Source organism: Bison bison, unplaced genomic scaffold, assembly GCF_000754665.1.
Source record: "Bison bison bison isolate TAMUID 2011002044 unplaced genomic scaffold, Bison_UMD1.0 scf7180017864456, whole genome shotgun sequence".
NCBI lineage: Eukaryota > Metazoa > Chordata > Mammalia > Artiodactyla > Bovidae > Bison > Bison bison.
This window is the reverse complement of record NW_011495018.1, coordinates 25,325,708-25,348,971: the sequence shown is the minus strand read 5'-3', so window position 1 is coordinate 25,348,971 and position 23,264 is coordinate 25,325,708. Positions and strand designations below refer to the sequence as shown.

Below are 23,264 nucleotides of genomic sequence, written 5' to 3'. Positions count from 1 at the left end.
TGAAGATGTAGGTGTAAACTAGTGAGGCAGGAGGTACTGAGAGCCTGAAATATCATCTTCAAAAGGAGGAAGCACAGCCAGGAAGAGCTTTGGCTTCACATGAATGTCAGCTTGATTCCCAACTCAGTCTTGACCTTGAGCATGGTCCTAGAGCCACAGTTTTCCTCATCTGAAATGGCTGTGCCTAAGATTCCCTGGTATTGTGTGGACGATTCAGGATGATAATAGCTGAGGAACATTCAGCAGAGTCCCTGGAGTCTGACAAGCATGCCGTCAGTGGTAGCCGTCAATGGTAGCCGTTATTAGTTATCAAGGCGTAGGAGTGGAATACAGAAGTTGGTGGATGTGAGACATTTTGTAGAAGTGTAAGAAAAGGATGGAGTGCCAGGCTAGAGTTTAAGATCGAGGACAGGCTGAGGGCTAAGTCTCTGCTAATGCAGAGGTTTCTAGCCTAATATTAACAGAAAGAGGAAAATTAGGAAGAAACCGACAGAGTCAATTTTGGCCTTGTTCTCTTTCTTGAGGCAGATAGAGATGAGTGAGCTGGTGGTTCCAAGAACTCAAGGTGCTTGTGCTGGAGTCACTGAGGAAGATAAAGGAAGGGAGTCCTGGGGCAGGTTGATGACAGCATAATATTATCTTAGTTGAGTTCGATCGAGTGTTTCCTCAAAAGTCAGTCTGCAGTGACATGCCTGCTAATCTGACTCCCCAAGAACTGTTCTTTCATTTACGTATTTCCAGTGGTTTCCTAATAATGAATTCTTGTCATTTTCCTCTTGGAAGAATTGTGGTCAACCAGTCTCTTCTTGAAATTTCGTTCAGCTTTTACAACTGTATATAAAGGTGGTGCATTTGGAGGTTGAAAAAAGCACCCAGTTACTATGCAGGGGAGAATCAGGTGACCCAGAGTTGCTCTCCAGTAAAGAGGAAAACATCCTTACAGAGCCTGCTCCTCTAATTACACTTAGTGTGGCATTGTTTCCACCTAAATTATAACAATTATATACCAAGATCCCCTTTGAAATCATTTAATTAATGTGTAGCTAACCCTCTGTGTGGATGGAATTCTAATGAAGTCTTTTACTTTTATAAACTACCTCCCTCCCTCAAATTAATCACTTCCCTCCCCACAAGGCCTACTCAGGTCTGGATAGTGGATTAGAGAAGGTGTGTTATTTAGGGTCCCAGCAAATCACAGATGTTTGTGGGAATCCTAGTGCAGTCCGTGATAACAAGAGGTAGAGATACTGCTGCTATTTTTCCTGAGATTGTTTTCATTTAAACCCCAAAGGACATACAACTCAACCATGTTCTTTGGCCCAGAAATAAGGCGAGATAAAGCTATCACCCCAATTTTGGAAGAAGTAGACAATTTTGATAGATTAATTCTACCCCGTAATCAACCCAGAACTATTTTTTGAGCATCTGTTATATGAAAGAATTGCCAGTGGAGACAAAGATTAGTGACTCTAATTGTTAAATCCTTTGTGTATGGGGTCACCAGGAGATAGTTCGTTCACCTCAAAGTAGACATAAGGATTAAAAGAAAATAAACTCTTGGAAATTGTTTTTAATGAGCCATGTTTCATCTAGACAATTTTTGCATCCTATCCTTTCAGTATATGTGTCACTGAATAAAAATGTTGTGTAAGGAAGCTGAAAGCTTGAGAGATGAAGTGATTTGCTCAAAGTCACCTAGCTAATTTAGTAGTAGACAAGGACTAGGAAAAGCCAAGTCTTCTATTCCCTTACCTGGTATTGCCATGCCCAGACTACCTGTATGTTAAAAGGTAAACAACCACACAAGAGCTTAGGAGGGCACTTTGTTACCAGAGTCACAACAGCACAGACAGAGCAACAGAGGAGGTTAAAGGAGGATAGAGATGCTCTCAGGTTTGTAAAGCCCAAGAAGAAGGTGAATCTTGAGTGGAGCCAAAAACTCTCATGAAAAAAAAAAAAATACAGGTGACAAGGTAAAAAGAAAAAGAAAAACAGAAGTAATAAATTTTAATTGCTTTTTCCTGAAAATCCATATTGTGAGAAGTGGCTCAGAGAATTCATTTATTTTGTTCTGTGGTTGGGAGCAACTTCTTCAAAGGAACTAAAGAGTAGCCTACCCTTTCCAGACAGTCATCTGTATTTTTGTATGAGTTATCTACTTTCTCCAAGGCTGTATAGAAGGAAAAGACACACAAAAGACAAAGAAGCCCTGCATTTGAGGTTAGTATTTACCTTGGAAAGGGAATTTTGAGACAACCTTATTGAAACCTCTTGATGAGCAGGGCCTTGGGTATGAATCTGTGGGGGTCCCAACAATGAGAATGATGGAGATAGGAATGAACACTTATTATCCACTGGGATTTTCAAGGTATTTCCATACATTATCTCAGGGTTTTGATTATGTTGATGAAAATATGCTTTGAGTTAAGGGGGACTAGGAATACATTTTTGAAAAAAAGAGGTCAGAATAGTTTATCTGATAATGGCAAGAAAGTATGGCTGTGGATGACCATGGTTTGGCTATGCTAGGAATTGGCTTTTTTTGTCAGACTTGAAAATGAAGCCATGCTCTAGAATTGCTTGTTCCACTATTTACTCAGGAGTCAGCCATTCTTTGTCAAGCAACTACAATTGAAAGGCTTTATGTGGTCCAAAGAAGTACAATAACGTTCCCAGCTTTATGGAGCTTTCTAACTCATTGATACAAATTTGACCAAAAATACAAGAAAATTAAATACAATTAAATTAAACCTTTTGTTTCCCAAAAAGTTACCACAAGTGGGATGAATATGCTATTCCTAGTTTATTGGTCATAAGCTCAGGGCAACATTTCCCTAAGGAGATGAGTTTTTATCTGAGAAATTTTATTCTTGTACTATTATTTAAAAGCAGTCTAGACTTTCTCTTTCTCCAATCCAGGACCAAGTAGATCTAATTAGTGTTTATCACCCCAAAGTGAGGGGCTTGTTTTCTAATCTCTCTGATTTCTCTACTGGGTTCTCACTTCTACAGATTCCCGTTGTGAATATTAACATATGTTCTAAGGTTAGATATGAAAAGGGTTGAGAAATGCTTGAAATTAAGTAAGTCCTTATTTTATCTCCTACTTAGTTTGCTGTGTTTCTGTCATTTCATCTTCCACAACTCTAATCAGAAGATCAGTGAGTGAATTCAATATTGAACAGAGTTAGGGAAGCCACATCTCTGTAAAAGAGACACCCTGTATCAGAGTCACTCATGCCCCACAGGAAGGAGTCCACCATGAACTGATAATGGATAGAGAGATGGGAAGTACATCAGTGTCTGAAAGTTGCCAAGAGATTTTACCCTACTAATATCAGTTGGGGTCCAGTGAGAAAATGAACAAAGCTAGTAATGCTAGCATTAAATGTTTAAAATTTTGCATCTGGCACATGAAAGTGACCCCATGGGAGAAGCAGACTAGCCAACTTTCAAATGGAAATATTAGCAAGTCAATTTAGAGTTTGGGGAAAGACCTAGGAAACATGGTACAGGGAAATCTGTCATAGAAATCAAAGAAATGTAGATGAAAGGAAGTGACCTGCCAAGATTGCGGAAGAGAAGAATCTAAATTAGTCCCCAAGTCCCGACTGGGCACCTATTGTGTTCAGTTCTGAAATGAGCACCCTGGGATCAGAAACAGATATCCCAAAGAGTTGGGAAGACCAACACCGTGGACGTGCTTAGAGGCTCAGCGTCAGTTCAGCTGTGTACTTGGATGTTCCCTGCATCTTCCTCAGCATCAGCCCTGGGAAATGACGACGTCTGAGGGTGAGATTCTCTGGTTACTAACTCTTGAGCTATTCCTTTCCTGTGTGGGCAACTTTGTCTATTAGAACAATCTCTCCTATTTTGTAAACTTCTGAACTTTTATTTCCTGTTATTTTTTAATACTGTAGACATCTCCCTGGAGCACCTGTTTATTGGTCTTCACTCCCCTGACCCTTCCTAAGTCATCTCCAGGTTAACCAGCCATAGTGTTTACACCACTTCTTGGATTGGTAGCTGAAAATTGGCCTCGAATCATAGCACCTTTTGTATTATTTCATTTTATTTATTATTTCTTATATTTGTGCCTCCTGTAACAGATTTCTACAAACTGGGTGGCATTTAAGAATAAACCTTAATTTAGATGAAACGGAAAAAGAAATCGAATTCATTCTAGGCTTGTTCCATCTTTCGGCGGCTCCAGGTGTTTCTTAGCTTATGTCTGTGTAACTCGTCTTCACCTCTGTTTTCACATAGGCTTCACATCTCTGCATGTCTCTCTTCTTTGTATCTCTTATAAGCATACTTGTCATTGGACTTAGGGCCAGGATGATTTTATCTTGAGATTCTTAACCCACATCTGCAAAGACTTTTTTGCAGTTAACCTGTCACATTCACAGGTTACAGGGAATAGATTGTGGTCATATCTCTTTAGGGATCCACTATTTAATCTAGTACATCATCTTAATCCTCTTTTTTTCAATGGTCCTTAAACTTTGGGAACTGTGAACCCTTTTGAAAATCTGATAAAAGATATATAACTTCTCCATGGATAAACAAACACATCCCAATAAATGCATATTTTTATTTAAAATTTCAAGAGATAAAAACTCCACCACCACCACTACCAAAGCCCCCAATTCTGGAGATACTCAGTCTATTCTCTGCATTAAAGCTGACACTCAGCACTAAGTAAAATTTTCCTTTGTGATCTAGTCAATGTAAACCAGACCAGGACACTGCCTCTTTGTTCTAGGCAGTATACAAAATTCTTCATTCATTAATGCATTCTAAGATTATCTTAAGTATTTTTGGTCTCTGAAGTGTTTACTTATGTTAATCACATTGTATATGAAAATTCTTAAGCTAGCATCCTCATTGTCATCATCATCATTATTTATCCCGAGCTGCAACAAGTCACATTTCTTTTATCCAATACTTATGTAGTTGCCAGGGAAGGACCTGACAGTTTTTTCCCTGTTACATCACATGTTATTAAATTCAGCCTGTCTGTTTAATCTGTCAAGAGCTTTTTGGTTCCTTATTCTGCCATCAAGCATATTGACTGTTTCTTCCAGTTTTGTGTCATCAGAAAATGCAATTTTCAATGATGACCATTATTTCCATGTCATAAAGTCATTAATAAAAATGATGAACAAGGAAGAGCAGACAGCTGCAGATAGCAGCTGACTACACACCCCCTCCCTCCTGGTTGATTTTAATGCCTTAATTGGGTCCTGTTCAGCCACATAATTTTACCAGCACCTGGCTTATATTTTTCATCTTCAAGACTGCAGCAGCAGACTCTGTAGATGCCTCATTGATATCCGGGTAAACCATGTGCCTCATATTTCCTTCTTCTGTCTGCCTAGTTATCTTACCATGGAAAGAAATGTGATTAATCTGACACAATGTATTTTGTGATCCATACAATAACTGTAAACTATTCAGAGTAGGCAGAAGTGTTTATTTTTTGTTTAGCATCACTAATATCCTGTTACTCAGGGTACTGCAATCAGGGAAGACTTTCTAGAGGAGGGGGCATTCGAATGTGGGAGGATTTAGATAGGTTGGATAAGGAGGGAAGAAGACATTCCTCAAAGTTTCTCGCACTGTTTGTTTGTTTTTTTGATGAGCTCTTACCCTTATTCTCCTCTTTTAAAACAGATAGAAACTTTTTATAAAAAAGAAGTGTTTTGTTAAAGATTGAAATTTGATTGACTCATGACCTTTCCATGAACTGTATCAGATCTATTAGTAAATGGTAGAAATACCTTAATATAGACTTGGCATGGATATAGTATATTTGCTACTAAATGTAGCAAGAATGTGATGGAACAGAAGGGATGGCAGAGCAGGTACCCCACATAGTACTGGCCACACAATCTAGGATAATCTAACCCCTCAGCTCCTACTAGTCAGGAGTGAGGTAAGGTTCATGCAAAGACCATACAGTTTTACTAAAGGAGAAAACCAGTCTTTCCCTCGAAGTCTGTTTAATCTTTTTTTCCTCAGACAAGGATCTAAAAAGCTTTATTTAATGTGTAAATGATTATTGTTGTTGCTGTTCAGTCTCGCCCAGTGGTGTCTGACTCTTTGTGCTCCCATGGACTACAGCACACCAGGCTTCCTGGATCTTCACAATCTCTGAGAGTTGGCTTAAGCTTATGTCCATTGAGTTGATGATGCCATCCAATCATCTCTTCCTCTGTCGCCCCCCTTCTCCTTCTGCCCTCAGTCTTTCCTAGCATCAGGGTCTTTTCCAGTGAGTAGGCATTTTGCATCAGGTGGTCAAAGTATTGGAACTTCAGCTTCAGCATCAAGCTGAAGCTGAAGCTGAATATTCAGGGTTGATTTCCTTTAGCATCTACTGGTTTGATCTCCTTGCTGTCCAAGGGACTCTCTATAAAGAGTCTTCTCCAGACCATAGTTTGAAAGCATCAATTCTTTGGCACTCAGCCTTCTCTACGGTCCAACTCTCACATCAATACATGACTACTGGAAAAACCATAGCTTTGACTATATGGACCTTTGTTAGCAAAGTAATATCTCTGCTTTTTAATACATGGTCTAGGTTTGTCATAGCTTTTAAACATTAAAAGTCATTTCCTACAGTGTATTTTAAGTTATATAATCTACAAAACAATTTTTACTGCATTTCACAGGTTTAATCCACTCCACCCCTCCCAAAGCTTCCTCATCTTTCAGAAAGCAGAAGGAAATGTCTCTTGAGGGGAGTTAGTATTTTAGGTGTCACCATAAGAATATTTGAATTTGGGAAAAGGAGAATTCAGAGCTAGGACTCTGATTAAGTCTTACTGGGATGGAAGCCATCCAGTTCCTTGAAAGACTTCAGTGGGTTTTGGTTCTGGGCATGACTGGGGAGTTAGTATTTTAGGTGTCACCATAAGAATATTTGAATTTGGGAAAAGGAGAATTCAGAGCTAGGACTCTGATTAAGTCTTACTGGGATGGAAGCCATCCAGTTCCTTGAAAGACTTCAGTGGGTTTTGGTTCTGGGCATGACTGGGGAGTTAGTATTTTAGGTGTCACCATAAGAATATTTGAATTTGGGAAAAGGAGAATTCAGAGCTAGGACTCTGATTAAGTCTTACTGGGATGGAAGCCATCCAGTTCCTTGAAAGACTTCAGTGGGTTTTGGTTCTGGGCATGACTGGTCTCCTTTATATCACTGTGATAGATGCCTTGCGTTGTAATTATAAGACATGCCACCCGAGTGGAGTATGGGTGATCAGTCTTCTTTTCTATTTTTCTAGAAACGATTGATCATTCATATTTATAGGGCTATCAACTGCTGGACTTTGAAAAGGTCAGTATTGATTATCTAAGTCATGCAGACAGTGTGCTTCTTTGATTTACATAAATATGAGTTCTTTTTATGAGATGACTGATTTTTCAGGGAGGAGGGAGAGAAGGTGATATTCATGTGAGTTAAGTGATGAGAATTTCAACTAAAACATGCTTAGATTCAGTCAGAATTTTGGAGTTGGCAGGATCATACTTTAGATTAGCTAATCCAACCCCCGCCCCCAAAAGAAAAACACACACATAAAGTTTACTTTACAGATGAGAAAACTGAAGCCCTGCCTTTGGACATCAGTGGATATAACAGTAGTTGCTTGTATTAAGAAGAAGGCTGGCTATCAAATTAATACCTGTGTAGAAGATTGTAGACAACTGGAAAAGTTTTTCCTTCTGTATACCTTTTTATACTTCATATTCTTCCTATAAAGCACATATATTAATTTTGCAAATATATACATATTCAAAAGCAATTATATATATATGATTTTAAATCCACAGTGAATACCGTGTCAGTTGGCTGGAGTTGTGTGGGCAGTGGACTTTACCATCAATGGACTTCCAACACTTGGTTTTGGAAGACTCTTTAAAATCCAGGCTGTAATTCAGTCCTCTCTCTCTCTAGTCTTTGCATTTTAGTGACTGACTATGGGACTCTCTGCTTGTCTTTCTCCTTCCTCCCATAAACACTTAGAGTTTTTGGCCACTTCAGCCTCCGCTCGGAATGGCAGTTGGTGAAGGTGGACTACAAATCAATCTTCAGCCGACACTGTAGCAAGGAGGACTATCAGACCTGGCACCTGCTCAATCAGGTACAACACCGGCTTGGGAATCCTGGCTCTGGAAACAGGGGCCACTGCAAGCCCTGTTTGGTCCTGTTGGGTCTTCCTATTTGGAGGAGGGAAGTAGTGGGCCATCTGGGGAAAATGGTGAATTGTGGGGGTGGGATTGGAATTCACACACCAGGTTGAGCAAGGGCATATGATATTTTGGAACTGCTGTGCACCCTGAATCCTGATCTACTCATTGAAATCACCGAGCAGCCTGGAAGAGAGGCAGCAGTGATGACCTGGGGTTTTAGTGCTACCCATGGAAAATGAAGCCCAGAAAACCAGCACACCCTCTAACGGTTTGATCATCTTACCTTCTAATGGAAACAGTGGGAGCATTTCTCAGGCCATCCTGAAGTCAGGGCCCAGGAGCCCTGGGAACAGGACAACAAAGAAAGCGGAGGGTGAGGGACTCTCGCAAGGCAAATATTTAGTGCTAGTCAACACAGGCAGAATTCTTTTGTCTTCAGAACCATTGAGTCCTTATAATTCGTACCAATTTCTTCTCTTTTTGTTCTTGACTAGGAATAAGGACTCGGGCATGGTTGTTTATCATAGAGAGGGAACATATCGAGTCCACTTCAGTTTCGCTCTGAAGATGATGTGAAAAAGATGCCAACAGTGGATTACTTTCCACTGGAATTTATGGCAATTGAGGCAATTGCCAAGTGGTCTGTGGGGATGACTGGAATGTTTGCATTCTCTGTAGAGGTGGAGAAGCAGACATCACTGGCCAGGTTGGGTGGAGGGACAGTAATAGGCCAGTCTCCCACAGTGTTCCTCTTGCCTGGTAGTAAAAGATCAGTCTTTTAATCTTGAATACTCCTGAATGGTTCCTAGGAGGGAAATTTCTACATAAAGTGACCAAAAGAGAATGCAAAGACTAATGCTGGCTTATTTCACTGTCTTTTGTGTTTTTCTGTCTCTCTCACTGTGGACTTTCTTCCTAAGGGGGAGCCTTGCGTCATGGGAGAAAGGAAAATATTCAAGAAACGCAAGCCAGGAGCTCAGTGTGCCCTGGGCCGAGACTCCTCAGGGACAGTGGTCTCAGAACCCTGTGTCTGTGCTGACTGGGACTTTGAATGGTGAGTCTCTTTATGTCTCATCAGCAGTTCCAGCTGGATACTGACTAGTTTGGGGGATGAGAGTGAAGAAGAAGTTGAGGAGGTAGGCATGACTCAGCTGGCCTGCCAGCCTGGCTGCCTAAGGTCCTGGCCAGATGGGATGTCTACAGCCCCAGAAGGAGGAGGGGGAAGCTTTTCACAGGGAGGATCATTGTCCTACCAGAGTGGTGTGTCCAAGGGGACTTCTCGTCTTCAGTTAGCAGCTGTCCTGGAAAGTCCCCAAGAGGAGGGGCTGGGCATGGAGAGCTTAGAGAGCTGCCACCATGGGCAGTCACCTCCACACATGTGAGCTCAAACTGTGCTCTTTCCAATGAATTCTCTTATCACCATTTCTTTTTTCCTCCCTCTAATGACAGCCAGAGAGAATGAGTTTGGATCTCATCTCTTAGCTAATGACTCACAAATTTCCAAATATTTCCCTCCAGCTCCAGCCTGTCTCTCCTCTTAGATGAAGACATTTGTGTCCATCTGTTTACTCAGCATCCATCTTCCCTTGAATTGGTAACAGGGATTTCAAAGTTTATGTTGCCAAGCAGAGTTCTTCCTGAATGCCCACTATTAGAAGCAGTTTTTCAGCTTCTCTTGAGCCCCCCAACCCAGACCAGGTTTTCCAAATTCAGTAAAACACATAGACATCCATTCAGTCCAAATCCCAAGAGAGCTTAATTTTTCCCTTTACCCTCAGGTGCAGGCCCTCCAGAAGTCCCTGCACGTCTCTATTTCCAAAACACATTCCAACACAAAGCACCGCTACCCATGTCCATGGCATCTGGATCACCTCAACCATTTACTAATTCACTCTCTATGTCCATTTGGGTCACCTTGAAATCCATCCTTGTTGTTCAGTCACTAAGTCATATCCAATTCTTTGTGAATCCATGGACTGCAGCACAGCAGGCTCCCCTGTCTTTCACTATCTCCTGGAATTTGCTCAAACTCATGTCCATTGAATCAGTGATGCCATCCAACCATCTCATCCTCTTTCACCCCCTTCTCCTGCCTTCAATCTTTCCCAGCATCAGCCTTTTCCAATTAGTTGGCTCTTTGCATCAGGTGGCCAAAGTATTGGAACTTCAGCATCAGCATCAGTCTTTCCAGTGAATATTCAGGGTTGATTTCCTTTAGGATTGACTAGTTTGATCTCCTTGCTGTTCAGTGGACTCTCAAGAATCTTCTCCAGCACCATCCATCCTTAGAAGAAATAAAATTATATTTTAAAAACCCAAGTCAGATCTTATCATTCCTATGCTTTAAATACTCCAGTGGCTTTCCTGCTCCCTTAAAATATAATATAACCTTCTTTCTTTACTCCACTGCAGATGACTGACCCACTAGCACTGTTCCTTAACTTCTTACTATTCCCTCTTCATTCACCGTTTTGCAGCCATACCACTATCTCCTGCACCTTGATTAACCCAGACTCATTCCAAGCAAAGGAAACAGCAAGAACAGATATTTCTTTCAAATCTCAGTATGACTGGCACTGTTGGAGCACTCATACTTCAGCAAAAACCGCAGCTCAGAAATGCCTTCTGAGACCATCTAACCTCACCCCTACCCTGGCAGTCTCAGGCATATCACCCTGTTCAATTGTCATCTTAGTATTAATCACAAATAGAGAGATTGTGTGTTTTGATTGCTTTATAATTTGCCTGTCTTTCCCAAGTAGAATGTAAGTGCTGTGAGTGCAGGAATTTTTGACTTTCTTTATTTTTGTATGCTTAGTGCCTCCCCAGTGTAAGGACAAAACAGTTGTACAGTGTTTCTGAATGTTGTTTCTTTTAGGAGAGGCAAAAACCTTCCCAAATGTGGGAATGAGTGATCTCATTAGTAATTGCAGAGTGATTCCATGCTCATGCCAATTGGATGAATTCTTTCTCTGTGTCATATTCAAAAGCTGAATATGTTTATTCAGTTTATATATTTTCATTATATTAATTATAGGTTAAAAGACAAATCTAAGGGCTCGGGTAACAGCCTATAAACATGGAAGGGGCAGGACTATGACAGAGGTGCATTAGGGTTTTGTTATTGTTGTTGTTTGGTCACTAAGTTGTGTCTGACTCTCTGTGATCCCATTGATGGTGGCCCACCTGACTCCTCTGTCCATGGGATTTCCCAGGCAAGAATACTGGAGTGGGTTGCCATTCCCTACTCCAGGTGATCTTCCCAACCCAGGGATCAGACCTGTGTCTCTTGCATTGTGGGTGGATTCTTTACCACTAAATTGTGTCTAATAGCTAAATTAAGTCCATATAGGCACAGAACAGCTGCCCCTGCCCAACAGCCTCATGCCCTTCATTCTCATTTCATCCAGCTTGTTTCTTGATTATGTTTGGGAATCCATCTTTCATTTCCTGCTTTCTACCAGGACTATACTGGTAATAGCAAGCAAAGGAGACAATCATGACTGCTCCCAACCTGCTCTTCATCCCTGCCTTGAAAAGCTTGACTTCAGGAAGAATCATCTGAATGGACTGTGCTAAGTTGAATTTAATTTGAATGGCAGGATCCTATCTGTGGTATTTTTGACCCTTTGGAAACAAAGGCTATTTTCATACTTGGGAAGAATAATTTTAATTATTCACCATAATCCAGAAGAATAGTCATAGCAGTATATACAGTGGCCCACTCAGATTTATGGTACATGACATATTGATGTCATCCTTAGTATTCAGAATGTCAACGTCAGCCTTTCTTGTGTCCTTCTGCAGACTGACTCCACATCTTTCTGTATGTCATGCCACATTTTCTCCTGTGTCTCTCTGAGTTGTTAGACCCTCACCCATTTGGGGGAAACCTCACAGTTGAAGGAAGAATTGTAACATAAATATTTTTCCTTCAGCAATTACTTTAATATTTACTAGTCTGGAAAAAAAATATCCCAGCTCTGATGCTCAATTTCTGACCTTAGGAAATTTTTTAATCTCTACAACTTCACATCCTGGGCTATAAACTGCAAATGAATAACATGTATCTCATTGGGTCCTAGGGAGGAATAAATGAATTCATATTCATCGTTAATGTGAATAAGGAATTTATCCTAATGGTGTACATAGCTTTTGCTGTTGTGGTTATTCTTAGTCTTATAACCCAGGGTTAAGTGGTCCCCATGGTATTTTTAGCAAGTAAACTAGAGCTCATATATCCATATAAGGACTATGTTCAGAGTTGTACCTTTGAGTGTTATCCATTTATTTCAGTGGTGATGGCTTTGCTTAAACTATTTCTAAATGCTTCTTTGGAAACTGCTATCAAAATGCATCTATAAGTGAAGAAGTGGAGGAAGGGAGCCCTGCTCTATGGTTCTCAGCTTGCCAGTGCAAGAACCACCTGGACCTAACACGCTGTAATGTCAGTGTCATTACTATGATATTTTAATGAGAAGAAAATTAGCATCTGGAATATAAATTACTTGACTGTGATCACATAATCTGGGAGAGAAAGAGATGAGGAGCAAAAGCAAATCTAGCCAAATTCCACATTCTCTTCTCTATATTATGCCATTTCTCATCAAACAAGTCTTTGTTATTTTAGATTTACTTTATTTTTCAAAAGAAAGAGTCCCCAAATTTGATTATTCTAAAATTGAAACTCATCCTCAAATGATTTAGGTTAACTCCTGGTGATGAGGTTTAATATAGAATGTGCCATTAACTCTAAACCAATGCCAAATTGAATAGTTTAGGCCATTGGTACCAGAATTGTAAAGTCCATGGAGTTGCAAAAGAGTCAGACTTGACTTAGCAACTAAACAACAATAATTAGAATTGTAATAAGTATATGGCATTCAAGAAGGCTTTATAGAATTCTAAGAGGAGATATATAAGATATTATACATTTGCCTTTCTATAGCCAATCATGCCTCATTAAAAAAAATTTTTTTTTTATTGAAGGATAATTGCTTTACAGAATTTTGTTGTTTTCTGTCAAACCTCAACATGAATCAGCCATAGGTATACATATGGCCCCTCCCTTTTGAACCTCCCTCCCCATCCCACCCCTCTAGGTTGATAGAGAGCCCCTGTTTGAGTTTCCTGAGCCATACAGCAAATTCCCATTGGCTATCTATTTTATATATGGTAATGTAAGTTTCCATGTTACTCTTTCCATATCTCACCCTCTCCTCCCTTCTCCCCGTGTCCATGAGTCTATTCTCTATGTTTGTTTCTCCACTGCTGCCCTGTAAATAAGTTCTTCAGTACCATTCTTCTAGATTTCATATATATGTGTTAGAATATGATATTTATCTTTATCTTTCTGACTCACTTCGCTCTGTATAATAGGTTCTAGGTTCATCCACATCATCAGAACTGACTCAAATGTGTTTCTTTTTAAGGCTGAATAATATTCCATTGTGTATATGTATCACAACTTCTTTATCGTTCATCTGTAGATGGACATCTAGGTCGCTTCCATGTTCTAGCCATTATAAATAGTGCTGCAATGAACAATGGGATCACGCCTTATATTAAAAAGAAAATAGAAGAACTTGAGTCTGAGATAAGACAAACAAACACACAAGACTTCAGGCTGGCTTAGTTGTCATAATCTAAGAGAAAAAGCAAAAAAAAAAAAAAAAAAATCATGTGACCTAATAAAGTATTTAGGCACCACTTTTGAATATGGCAAAGAGAGTTTGCTTTCTGAAATTTCTGGGGTTTTTTGCTGTTATGATGACGTCTTGGACAAGGGGCTGAATATTTATTTTTTCTTTTCAAGTCAACTTCAGTAAGCATAAGTGTTAGTCATAAATACAGTTTTTTCCATCAAAAATAGTTTGTCATTAATGATTGTGCTGGAAAATCCATGTATGGCAATAGTTTCATAGTCCTGCTTCCTTCTCAAGCCTCCTTCCTACCAGGAATTGTTAGCTAAAAAATATGAAAAGCCCAACTTGGTTAGCATAAGCCTTTATGCACATTCTACCTAGCTGTTTCCCTAAATCAGATCAGGTAATGTTCACTGGACTGGTCCAGGCAACTTTTAAATCTGAGAGACAGCAGGGAGTGGAGACTTGGGAGGATGCCAATGGATGCCAAGGATGGAGAATGCCTTGATTCTGGTGAAAAAGTTAAGGAGTGCAGCCTGGATTCACAAAGCAAAGGTATTTTCCACTTGTATCCCTTCTCTACTTGAAGAAGAAAGGCTTTATAGATTCTCAGATGCAGTTATTTGTAGGGAACCATTACCTGGGTTCAATCCCTGGGTTAGGAAGATCCCCTGGAGAAGGAAATGACTACCCATTCCAGTATTCTTGCCTGGGAAATTCCATGGACAGGGGAGCCTGGAAGGCTACAGTCCCTGGGATAGCAAAGAGTCAGACATGACTGAGTGACTAATGCTTTCACTTTTCATTGACTTTTGCTACTCTCACTTCTATGCAGAGTGGGTATCAGTAATAAGTATGCAGTTTACATAAATATGGATGTTTCTACTTAATAGCCTCATAAATCCCCCAGCCTCAGGTTTACTGTAGAGAACCACTCTGAAGCATCCTCCATCGTGGTACTGGTGAGGGGCCAGGGGCAAATCCTCCCTGAGAAGTAAGCAGACTAGTGGGTAGTCAGAAAACAGAGAGTAAGAGGTCTCCTCTCAAGTCTTACGGAGTCTCCTAGGAGGTAGTTGACCCCTGGGAGGTCCAAGTGCATTTGTTCAGTGAGAAACCCGTGTGGGCTAGAAATTATGCCTCACTATTCTCTTTTATTACTCATTCATCCAACCACTCTCACAGCAGAAGTTTTGCTGAGCATCTACTATGTGCCAAGATTTTTAGATGGATAATCTCACTTAATTTCTCAACCAGAAGGAGAGTCTGTTATTTTAGACATTTTATAGGTGAAGAGATGGAGATACAAAAAAATGTTAATATATTTACTTAAAATTATAATAGTCTGACTCCAGCGTCCTAAGTCTCAGTATGTCTTAGTGTTTATCTTCCATGCCCAGAAGGTTCCAGATCCACAGAGTGCATTTATCAAGTGGAAATGTAGATGAGTGAGGGGAAGAGTCTTGGATATGCCATTGTACATAAATTCAGTCATGTCTGAAATCTACTCAACCTTGTTATTCTGCGTATAGAGTCCAATCAATTGTATTTTTTCTATAGATAGCACATTGTAGAAAAATCAAAGATATATAAAGCAGAGTTATTGGATGCAAAAAAGCATGACAGCAAATAATAAAGAGTATAATTGGGTGTTGAATTTCATGATCCAGACCTATGCTGTACAGTATAGTATCCACTAGCCACATGTGGTTATTTGCATTAAGATTAAAAACAGCGAAGTATTCATTTCTTCAGTTAGCCATGTATTGGGTGCTTAATGGTCACATGTGGCTAGTGGTTACCATATTGGATAGCACAGACAGAAAGTTCTTTAGGACAACATTGGTCCTACCTGAAAGTATTGGGAGTATTCAGAACAAAGAGCCCACCAAAGACTGGAGTAATGATGGAAGGCTTCCTGTAGGAGGTGGTGATAGAGCTATGTAGACTTGCTGCTAAGTAAGTATGAGGAAAATGAGCAGCGTATCTAAGAAAGCAGTTACATGAAGGCTGTTGATGCATAGAGGGGTAAGGGCAGATAGGTAGCTTGGTGTTAGATTAGGAGAAATACTTGAGCCATGATTGTTTGGTTTTTCAAACCATTTATGAAAATGGTTGGGATATAATTATCTTTCTATTTCTCTGGCTGTATTTAGGCTTATGCATTACAAAATGATTTGTTTATTAGTCCATTGTTTTTGTTGTGATTGCTTCTCTTTGCTGAGTGTTCATGCTGTGTCTGCTAAAAACCTCTATCTGACCCCAAATCAACCACACTCTATTGTCTCCTAAAATGAGACAGAGACATTTGTGAAATACTCATCCTAGAGCCTTAAATCCAAAATGGGAGACTGGAAGAACTGGGGATCAGTGAGTCTTGATGGGACTGTGCATGGTCTGAGAGTAGGATACTCCCTACCCCTGGGCCAGCAGAGACCATGACTTCTTGGCCAGCTCCAAGGGGATCAGAATGACATCGGCCTCAAAGCTGGCTTAAAACTCAGCATTCAAAAAACTAAGATCATAGCATCCAGTCCCATCACTTGATGGCAAACAGATGGGGAAACAATGGTAACAGTGACAGACTATTTTCTTGGGCTCCAAAATCACTGCAGATAGTGACTGCAGCCATGAAATTAAAAGGTACTTGCTCCCTGGGAGAAAAGCTATGACCAACCTAGATAGCATATTAAAAAGCAGAGACATTATTTTACTGACAAAGGTCCATATAGTCAAAGCTATAGTTTTTCCAGTAGTCATGTATGGGTGTGACAGTTGGACCATAAAGAAAACTGAGTGCTGAAGAATTGATGCTTTTGAACTGTGGTGTTGGAGAAGATTTTTGAGAGTCCCTTGAACAGTAAGGATATCCAACCAGTCCATCGTAAAGGAAATCAGTCCTGAATATTCATTGGAAGGACTGATGCTGAAGCTGAAACTCCAATACTTTGGCCACCTGATGTGAAGAATTGACTCATTGGAAAAGACCCTGATGCTGGGAAAGATTGAAGGCAGGAGGAGAAGGGGATGACAGGAAATGAGATGGCTGGATGGCATCATTGACTTGATGGACATGAGTCTGAGCAAGCTCTGGGGGTTGATGATGGACAGGGAAGCCTGGCATGCTGCAGTCCACGGGGTCGCAAAGAGTCAGACATGACTGAGAGACTGAACTGAACTGATAATTAAATGCCTATTTCATGGGCTTATACTAATGCCAAGCCAGGGGTCAGGAGTCTCAGTTATCACCTTTGATTGACATCCCAACAGCTGTGTACAATCTTTAGCAAGTCATTTTTTCTCTTTTTCTTCTCCTTTCCATTCTGTGAACTGAGGGGATTGGGTCCCAGTAATACTAGTCTCCCTTTTCTGACATGCAGAAACTGTTTGGTTTCTGAGCCTTTCCTTATCTGTCCCCTCTCTGGATTGTTTGAGGCTTCTCTCTGGGTGGGATTTTGAAGACACACACGCCCCTGGAAATGGACAATTTTCCCCTAAACTTTTAGAAGTTCTCAACCCATTTACAGTCAAAGAAGACACAGAGGTGACTTACTTCTTAAAGAAAACTACATGTGTGTTTGCAGAAGCTGTGGCAGCTTCCTTTCCTGAGGCGAATCGAACTTTCTGGCACATTCTCTCCAAATGTCACAATTCAAGAGAAAAACACGTTTCCCTAGGAAGCTGGAGCAGCAGCTGGCCCTGCTTATTTGCTGAAATCATAAAAACTTCAGAGCTGGGAGGGGACTTGGATAGGATGAGAGATTTTATTCAATAGTATACATTTAGCAGAAGGTAATGAAGAAAGCCACAGCTTGGGGGCAGCTAGTGATGTTTCCATTAATGTTATTAAATATTAATGCGGTGCTTTTTCTCTTTGGGGCAAAGCAGCATGGCCTTCTTTAATTACTGCATCACAAACAGGTAGCAGAACTGAACATTACTGCTAAAGATGGTTACACTGAGCAAGGAGCATATGACATTTCTCTCCCTCATAAAGCTGCTTAGGAGAGCACCCTTCCTTCGAAAATTACAAATATTTCTGGGATGAACAGGACATTCAATAGATTTACCACATAAAGCTATCAGGGGATTTTGTAGTAGTGCAGGCCCATCACAGCCCAAATCCTTCTACAGGTAAATAATACTTTGAAATCAGATATTCAGTACTGTGCTGGAAAATATTTAACTACTGGCTCTCTGGGCTTCCCTGATAGCTCAGTTGGTAAAGAAGTCACCTACAATGCAGGAGACCTTTGTTCGATTCCTGGGTCGGGAAGGTCCTCTGGAGAAGGGATAGGCTACCCACCCCAGTATTCTTGGGCTTCCCTTGTGGCTCACCTGGTAAAGAATCCACCTGCAATGCGGAAGACTTGGGTTTGATCCCTGGGTTGGGGAGATCCCCTGAAGAAGGGAAAGGCTACCCACTCCAGTATTCCAGCCTGGAGAATTCCATGGACTGTGTAGTCCATGGAGTCGCAAAGAGTTGGACACAACTGGGCAACTTTCAATTTTCTCAGGAACAAAGAAGTAAATAAGCCCTTATTAGTAGTGATTGGGGATTGCTGTAAATATCCTCATGATATATAATTTCATGCTGCCAACATGACATCACTGAACGAAGAATTAGGAAACACAACATGTATTTCTACCATACACAGGTACACAGACATAAATTATTTCAAGAGCATATAATGATTATATCATGACATCTTATATGTAGTATTTATTGCATATAGTAATAATAAATGCAGCAAAATAATGGGGGAATTTCTGTGTTTTAGGTATTATCTTTTGAATATAAGTACAATTTTGTATAAAATTTAAATCATTATTTAAACTATGTTTAACAACCTTAACTAACTCACAAAGTTCCTGGAATTTTAAGTAGGCTCTCATGGGCTGTTAGCAGCTGGCACAATACTAAGTCCATATGAACTCTCAGGGGGCAGATCTTCAATCATTAATTGGGAGGCGTGGCAAAAGATTACCTTGACAAACATGTCCCATTCTCCTTTTCTTCCAGTTTCATTTAAACTCGCCTATTGAAGCTGGTCTTGCGCTTCACCTTTTTGTGTAGCCATCTGCAATGACTCGAGCTCATACTCACTCCACAGACATGTTTTGAGCTCCTGGATGCTTTGTGGTACACACTGGGAAGTTAACCATAGGCTCACAGTCTCCCTGCAGAAATAGACCAATGCAATGGGATAATTAGTGTGATTATTTAAAAATGCAGTGAGAGTACCATTTACCCACTAAATATTTATTCAAGACCTGCAGTGTCCTATTCTAGAGCCTAATATTGCTGAACTAAAACAACAGAGGTAACTGCCCTTTTAGCCTCAATGTTTCCCCAAATGGTAGAGCCACCAAGATTTGGTTTTAGAAAGCAAGGATGGCTTCATCAGGCATAGCTATTGAAGGATGTTTAGGAAACTGCCTAATACGGAAAAGGGTAGAGTGCTTCAAAAGCTCCAGGGAAATACCACATACAAAGACAAAGAAGGTTGAAAGATTGGTCTGAGTTTGGTTTGGAGGAAGGTGGTGAGAAGTAGGGTGGGATCAAATCCAGCAGATATTTATATAATCGCATCAGTCAATTGGTACTTCTAAACTGTACTGCTTCATACTGTGTTACATTGTACTCTGCTTCAGACTGTATTCCTGCCCTTTTGTTGGATTGGAGGCATGGTGTCTTCCTCTCTCCAAAAGACTGAAAACCCCTTGAGAATAGGAATGATGGCTCTTCTTTCACAGGACAGGGCACATACTGAATAATAAATAAATGCAGAATTAAACTTTTCTTCCTCTCTTCCTTTCATTCCTATCCCAGGTGCCCACATAGACAATTTGCCTCTATTTTCACTGATCTTTAATTAAATCATGTCTCAAAAAATATGGGAATAGAAAAAGAAAGGGGGAGTGAGTCAGGAAAGAGTTAATTTCCTATTGTTGCATGTTTCATTAACACTCAGTGAATCGATATTCAAAGGTCCAGTGAATCGATATTCAAAGGTCCAGATTGTCTGCCTTGTCTTTGGGTTTCAGGAAACCCTTGGATGCTTGACTTAGAAAGACATGACTTCTGCCAAGTGAAGCCACCTTCAATGACCTGGAGTTGGTTGTAGCAATAATGCCTACTTTCTTATTCTTTTTCTACCTTGGCATTTACAATTCTTGGCATTTTATAAAACCTCTAGAAGTAAGGCAACACCATTTACATTTCCAATGGGAGCCCTCTTCTCACACCACGCACTGGTCTTTGACTCCCTCATTTTGGAGTGCTGAGGGAAGAGGAAGGGGATCATACCTGACCTTTCTTCATTTTATTATGGCTCGGCTTTTACAAAAACATGGAGAAGAGCTACGGTTTAACTTTTGTGGGTTTTTTATTTGTTTCCTAAAGGAAATGGGGCTTGTGTTATAAATAGCTGGGGAAAGTTTGAAAGTGAATGCAAATGTGTATGTGTGTTTGAGAGAGAATTTCAAAAAATATGAAGATAAAATCAATGAAATCCATTTTGGAATAAAGTGTGGAACCATATCACATAAATAAATCTTTACTTTTAAAATCATCTTCTTGATTGTCATCCATTTATTTCAGTAAATCCACTGTGACCCCAAATAAGCTTTTAAGCTTATGACATCCCTCACACCCACCCAACCTAGTGTGCCTTACGCATTCACACCTTTTTAAACCTGGACTCTCCGTTTGCTAATCTACTATGTCTGGAGAAGGCAATGGCACCCCACTGCAGAACTCTTGCCTGAGGATCACACGGACAGAGGAGCCTGGTAGGCTCCAGTCCATGGGGTCGCTAAGAGTCGGGCACGACTGAACAACTTCACTTTGACTTTTCACTTTCATGCATTGGAGAAGGAAATGGCAACCCACTCCAGTATTCTTGCCTGGAGAATCCCAGGGACCGGGAAGCCTGGTGGGCTTCCGTCTATGGGGTCCCACAGAGTCAGACATGACTGAAGTGACTTAGCAGCAGCAGCAGCAGCAGCATGTCTTCTGTACACTGGACTCCAAATGACTGAGTCTGAAAATCTGTTTTCAAAGCATGAATTTTGCCCCTACTGGGAATATTTAAAGAATGTGTTTGGCTTTGGGGATGGTTAGAGAGATATATTTGTGTTTATATGTGTTTTTGGATATTTTCACATTTGTGCATCTACAGCAGTATTCAATGTTTATTTTCTGGACAGTGACTATGGCTATGAGAGACACGGAGAGAGCCAGTGTGTCCCTGCTTTCTGGTATAATCCAGCGTCTCCATCAAAGGACTGCAGCCTTGGTCAAAGCTACTTTAACAGTACTGGGTAAGTAATTTACCTGAGGGAACCCCGCTCGCTGCCTTCCTATTTCACTGTTCACTAAGTTGGGATCAGAGGAGCATTGCTAGTGAAGCAAGAAAGAACATAGAGTCTGTTTACAGCAGGTGGCTTCTGAAGAAAGTTGAGGGGTTCTTTAGCTGAGCCTAGCTTTTTTGAACATAGAAGAGATTTCTGATTACCCAGATTTCAATGCCTTTTGCTATTTGCCTCTGAAATATCATAGCTATTATTTTAGTCAGGTCTTCTCTTCTGGAAAGAGATGCCACCATATTTTCCAGACCCTGATGGAAATAAATTAACACAAGTGGTATGCAGATATTATGGTTCTCTTTAGTGAGAGATGAGCTGACGCTCTTGTGGACCAATGATAGAAATGGAATGAAAAGTCAAAGTCCCATCCTGGGAACTCCTGGAATAAGAAGCTCAAGGCACACTTTCTATAATTGTCAAATTATGTATATTTCTCTTTTTGTTACTTATTACTTCCTCAGATGCTTGAAAAAAAAAATCTCCGTGATTTGTCGTCTTTCCCCTTTACTTTGCCACTTCGGTGACCAAGTACAGATTTGGAAAGCAGATTGGTGGTTGAAGACAGCGTTTTTACAATTTTATGTGCTATGAATCACCTGGGGATCTTGTTAAAACGCAGCTCCTAATTTAGGTGATCTACAGTGGCACTGAAATTCTTTATTTCAACAAACTCCCACACATTGTTGTCTTTGCTGGTCCCAGCACTCATCTTTGAGTAACAAGGGACTAGAATCCAGTCTCAACTCTTCCAGTGGATGGATCTTCTAACGTCTCACACAAGTTACTCACCATCTCAGTATTTTTACTTTCAGTTCAGTTGAGTTCAGTCGCTCAGTCGTGTCCGACTCTTTGCAACCCCATGAATCGCAGCACGCCAGGCCTCCCTGTCCATCACCAACTCCCGGAGTTCACTCCGACTCACGTCCATCGAGTCAGTGATGCCATCCAGCCATCTAAAATAGTGGCCAGAGTACTATCTACATAACTGATGTCTAGAAAGAAGAAAAAACATGATGGAAGAGATGTATCGAGTGGTCTGAGATACTCTGAGAAGTATACATTTTTTTTAGCCAAATATTTGGTTCTTACAGAACTATTCTTGGGATCTGAGCTGAAGTTTAAGCACTGTTGACATAATTTTATTGTAGATGACTGTCTTGGGAGTTAAGTCACTCAAACTACAGATCCTGCAGACTGAAATTTAAAGACCTGAGGTGTTAGAGAATAAAGTTTGAGGTTTGAGAAAGAGAAATGTAACAGGCATATATGACCAGCTAGGCCAGGTCTCAGCCAGAGCACACCTGGACAGAGCAAGCAGGTAATTGCATTAGTGCTTCTCGTATGATCATGTGGTATGTGGACCCAATTTTAAGCAAGTTCAGTGTGCCAAAACCGCTAATAGCCAAACAAATAATTCAAGAAGATAAAAGGGAAAAATTACTCTTTTTTTTTTTTTTTAAGATTCTCTAAAAATGCCTATACATACCTCTAGGTTATTTAAATGTTGGCTTCTGTTACAAATCATCCACCAGCTGGCCATAGTTAAAGAGCAAGAGTGGATGATATCAAGTGTACATTAAGATGTGACATCCTCTAAAATGTCTATCACAGGTAAAGCTCAGTATATTCTAAATGAATAAAGGTCAGCAAGAAGCTATAGATTATGAAAATTTGATTATATAGACCAGTGCTGACTGAAAGAACTATACTATAAGCCACATCAGTTCAGTTCAGTTCAGTCGCTCAGTCATGTCTGACTCTTTGCGACCCCATGAATTGCAGCATGCCAGGCCTCCCTGTCCATCACCAACTCCCGGAGTCCCACCCAAACCCGTGTCCATCCAACCATCTCATCCTCTGTCGTCCCCTTCTTCTCTTACGCTCAATCTTTCCCAGCATCAGTTTCAGCTTCAACATCAGTCCTTCCAATGAACACCCAAGACTGATCTCCTTTAGGATGGACTGGTTGGATCTCCTTGCAGTCCAAGGGACTCTCAAGAGTCTTCTCCAACACCACAGTTCAAAAGCATCAATTCTTTGGCACTCAGCTTTCTTTAT

At 40.5% G+C, this 23,264-nt stretch overlaps 1 protein-coding gene across 1 annotated transcript in view; it reads left to right on the top strand.

The window, feature by feature from the left end:
- The window catches only part of SORCS3 (sortilin-related VPS10 domain containing receptor 3), a 640,372-nt gene that overhangs the window by 573,196 nt on the left and 43,912 nt on the right, over nt 1–23,264 (top strand). The window contains exons 15-17 of the mRNA XM_010859391.1: nt 8,027–8,144; nt 9,114–9,247; nt 21,048–21,161. Coding sequence (XP_010857693.1) covers nt 8,027–8,144; nt 9,114–9,247; nt 21,048–21,161 — 366 coding nt within the window. The remainder of the gene's footprint in view (nt 1–8,026; nt 8,145–9,113; nt 9,248–21,047; nt 21,162–23,264) is intronic.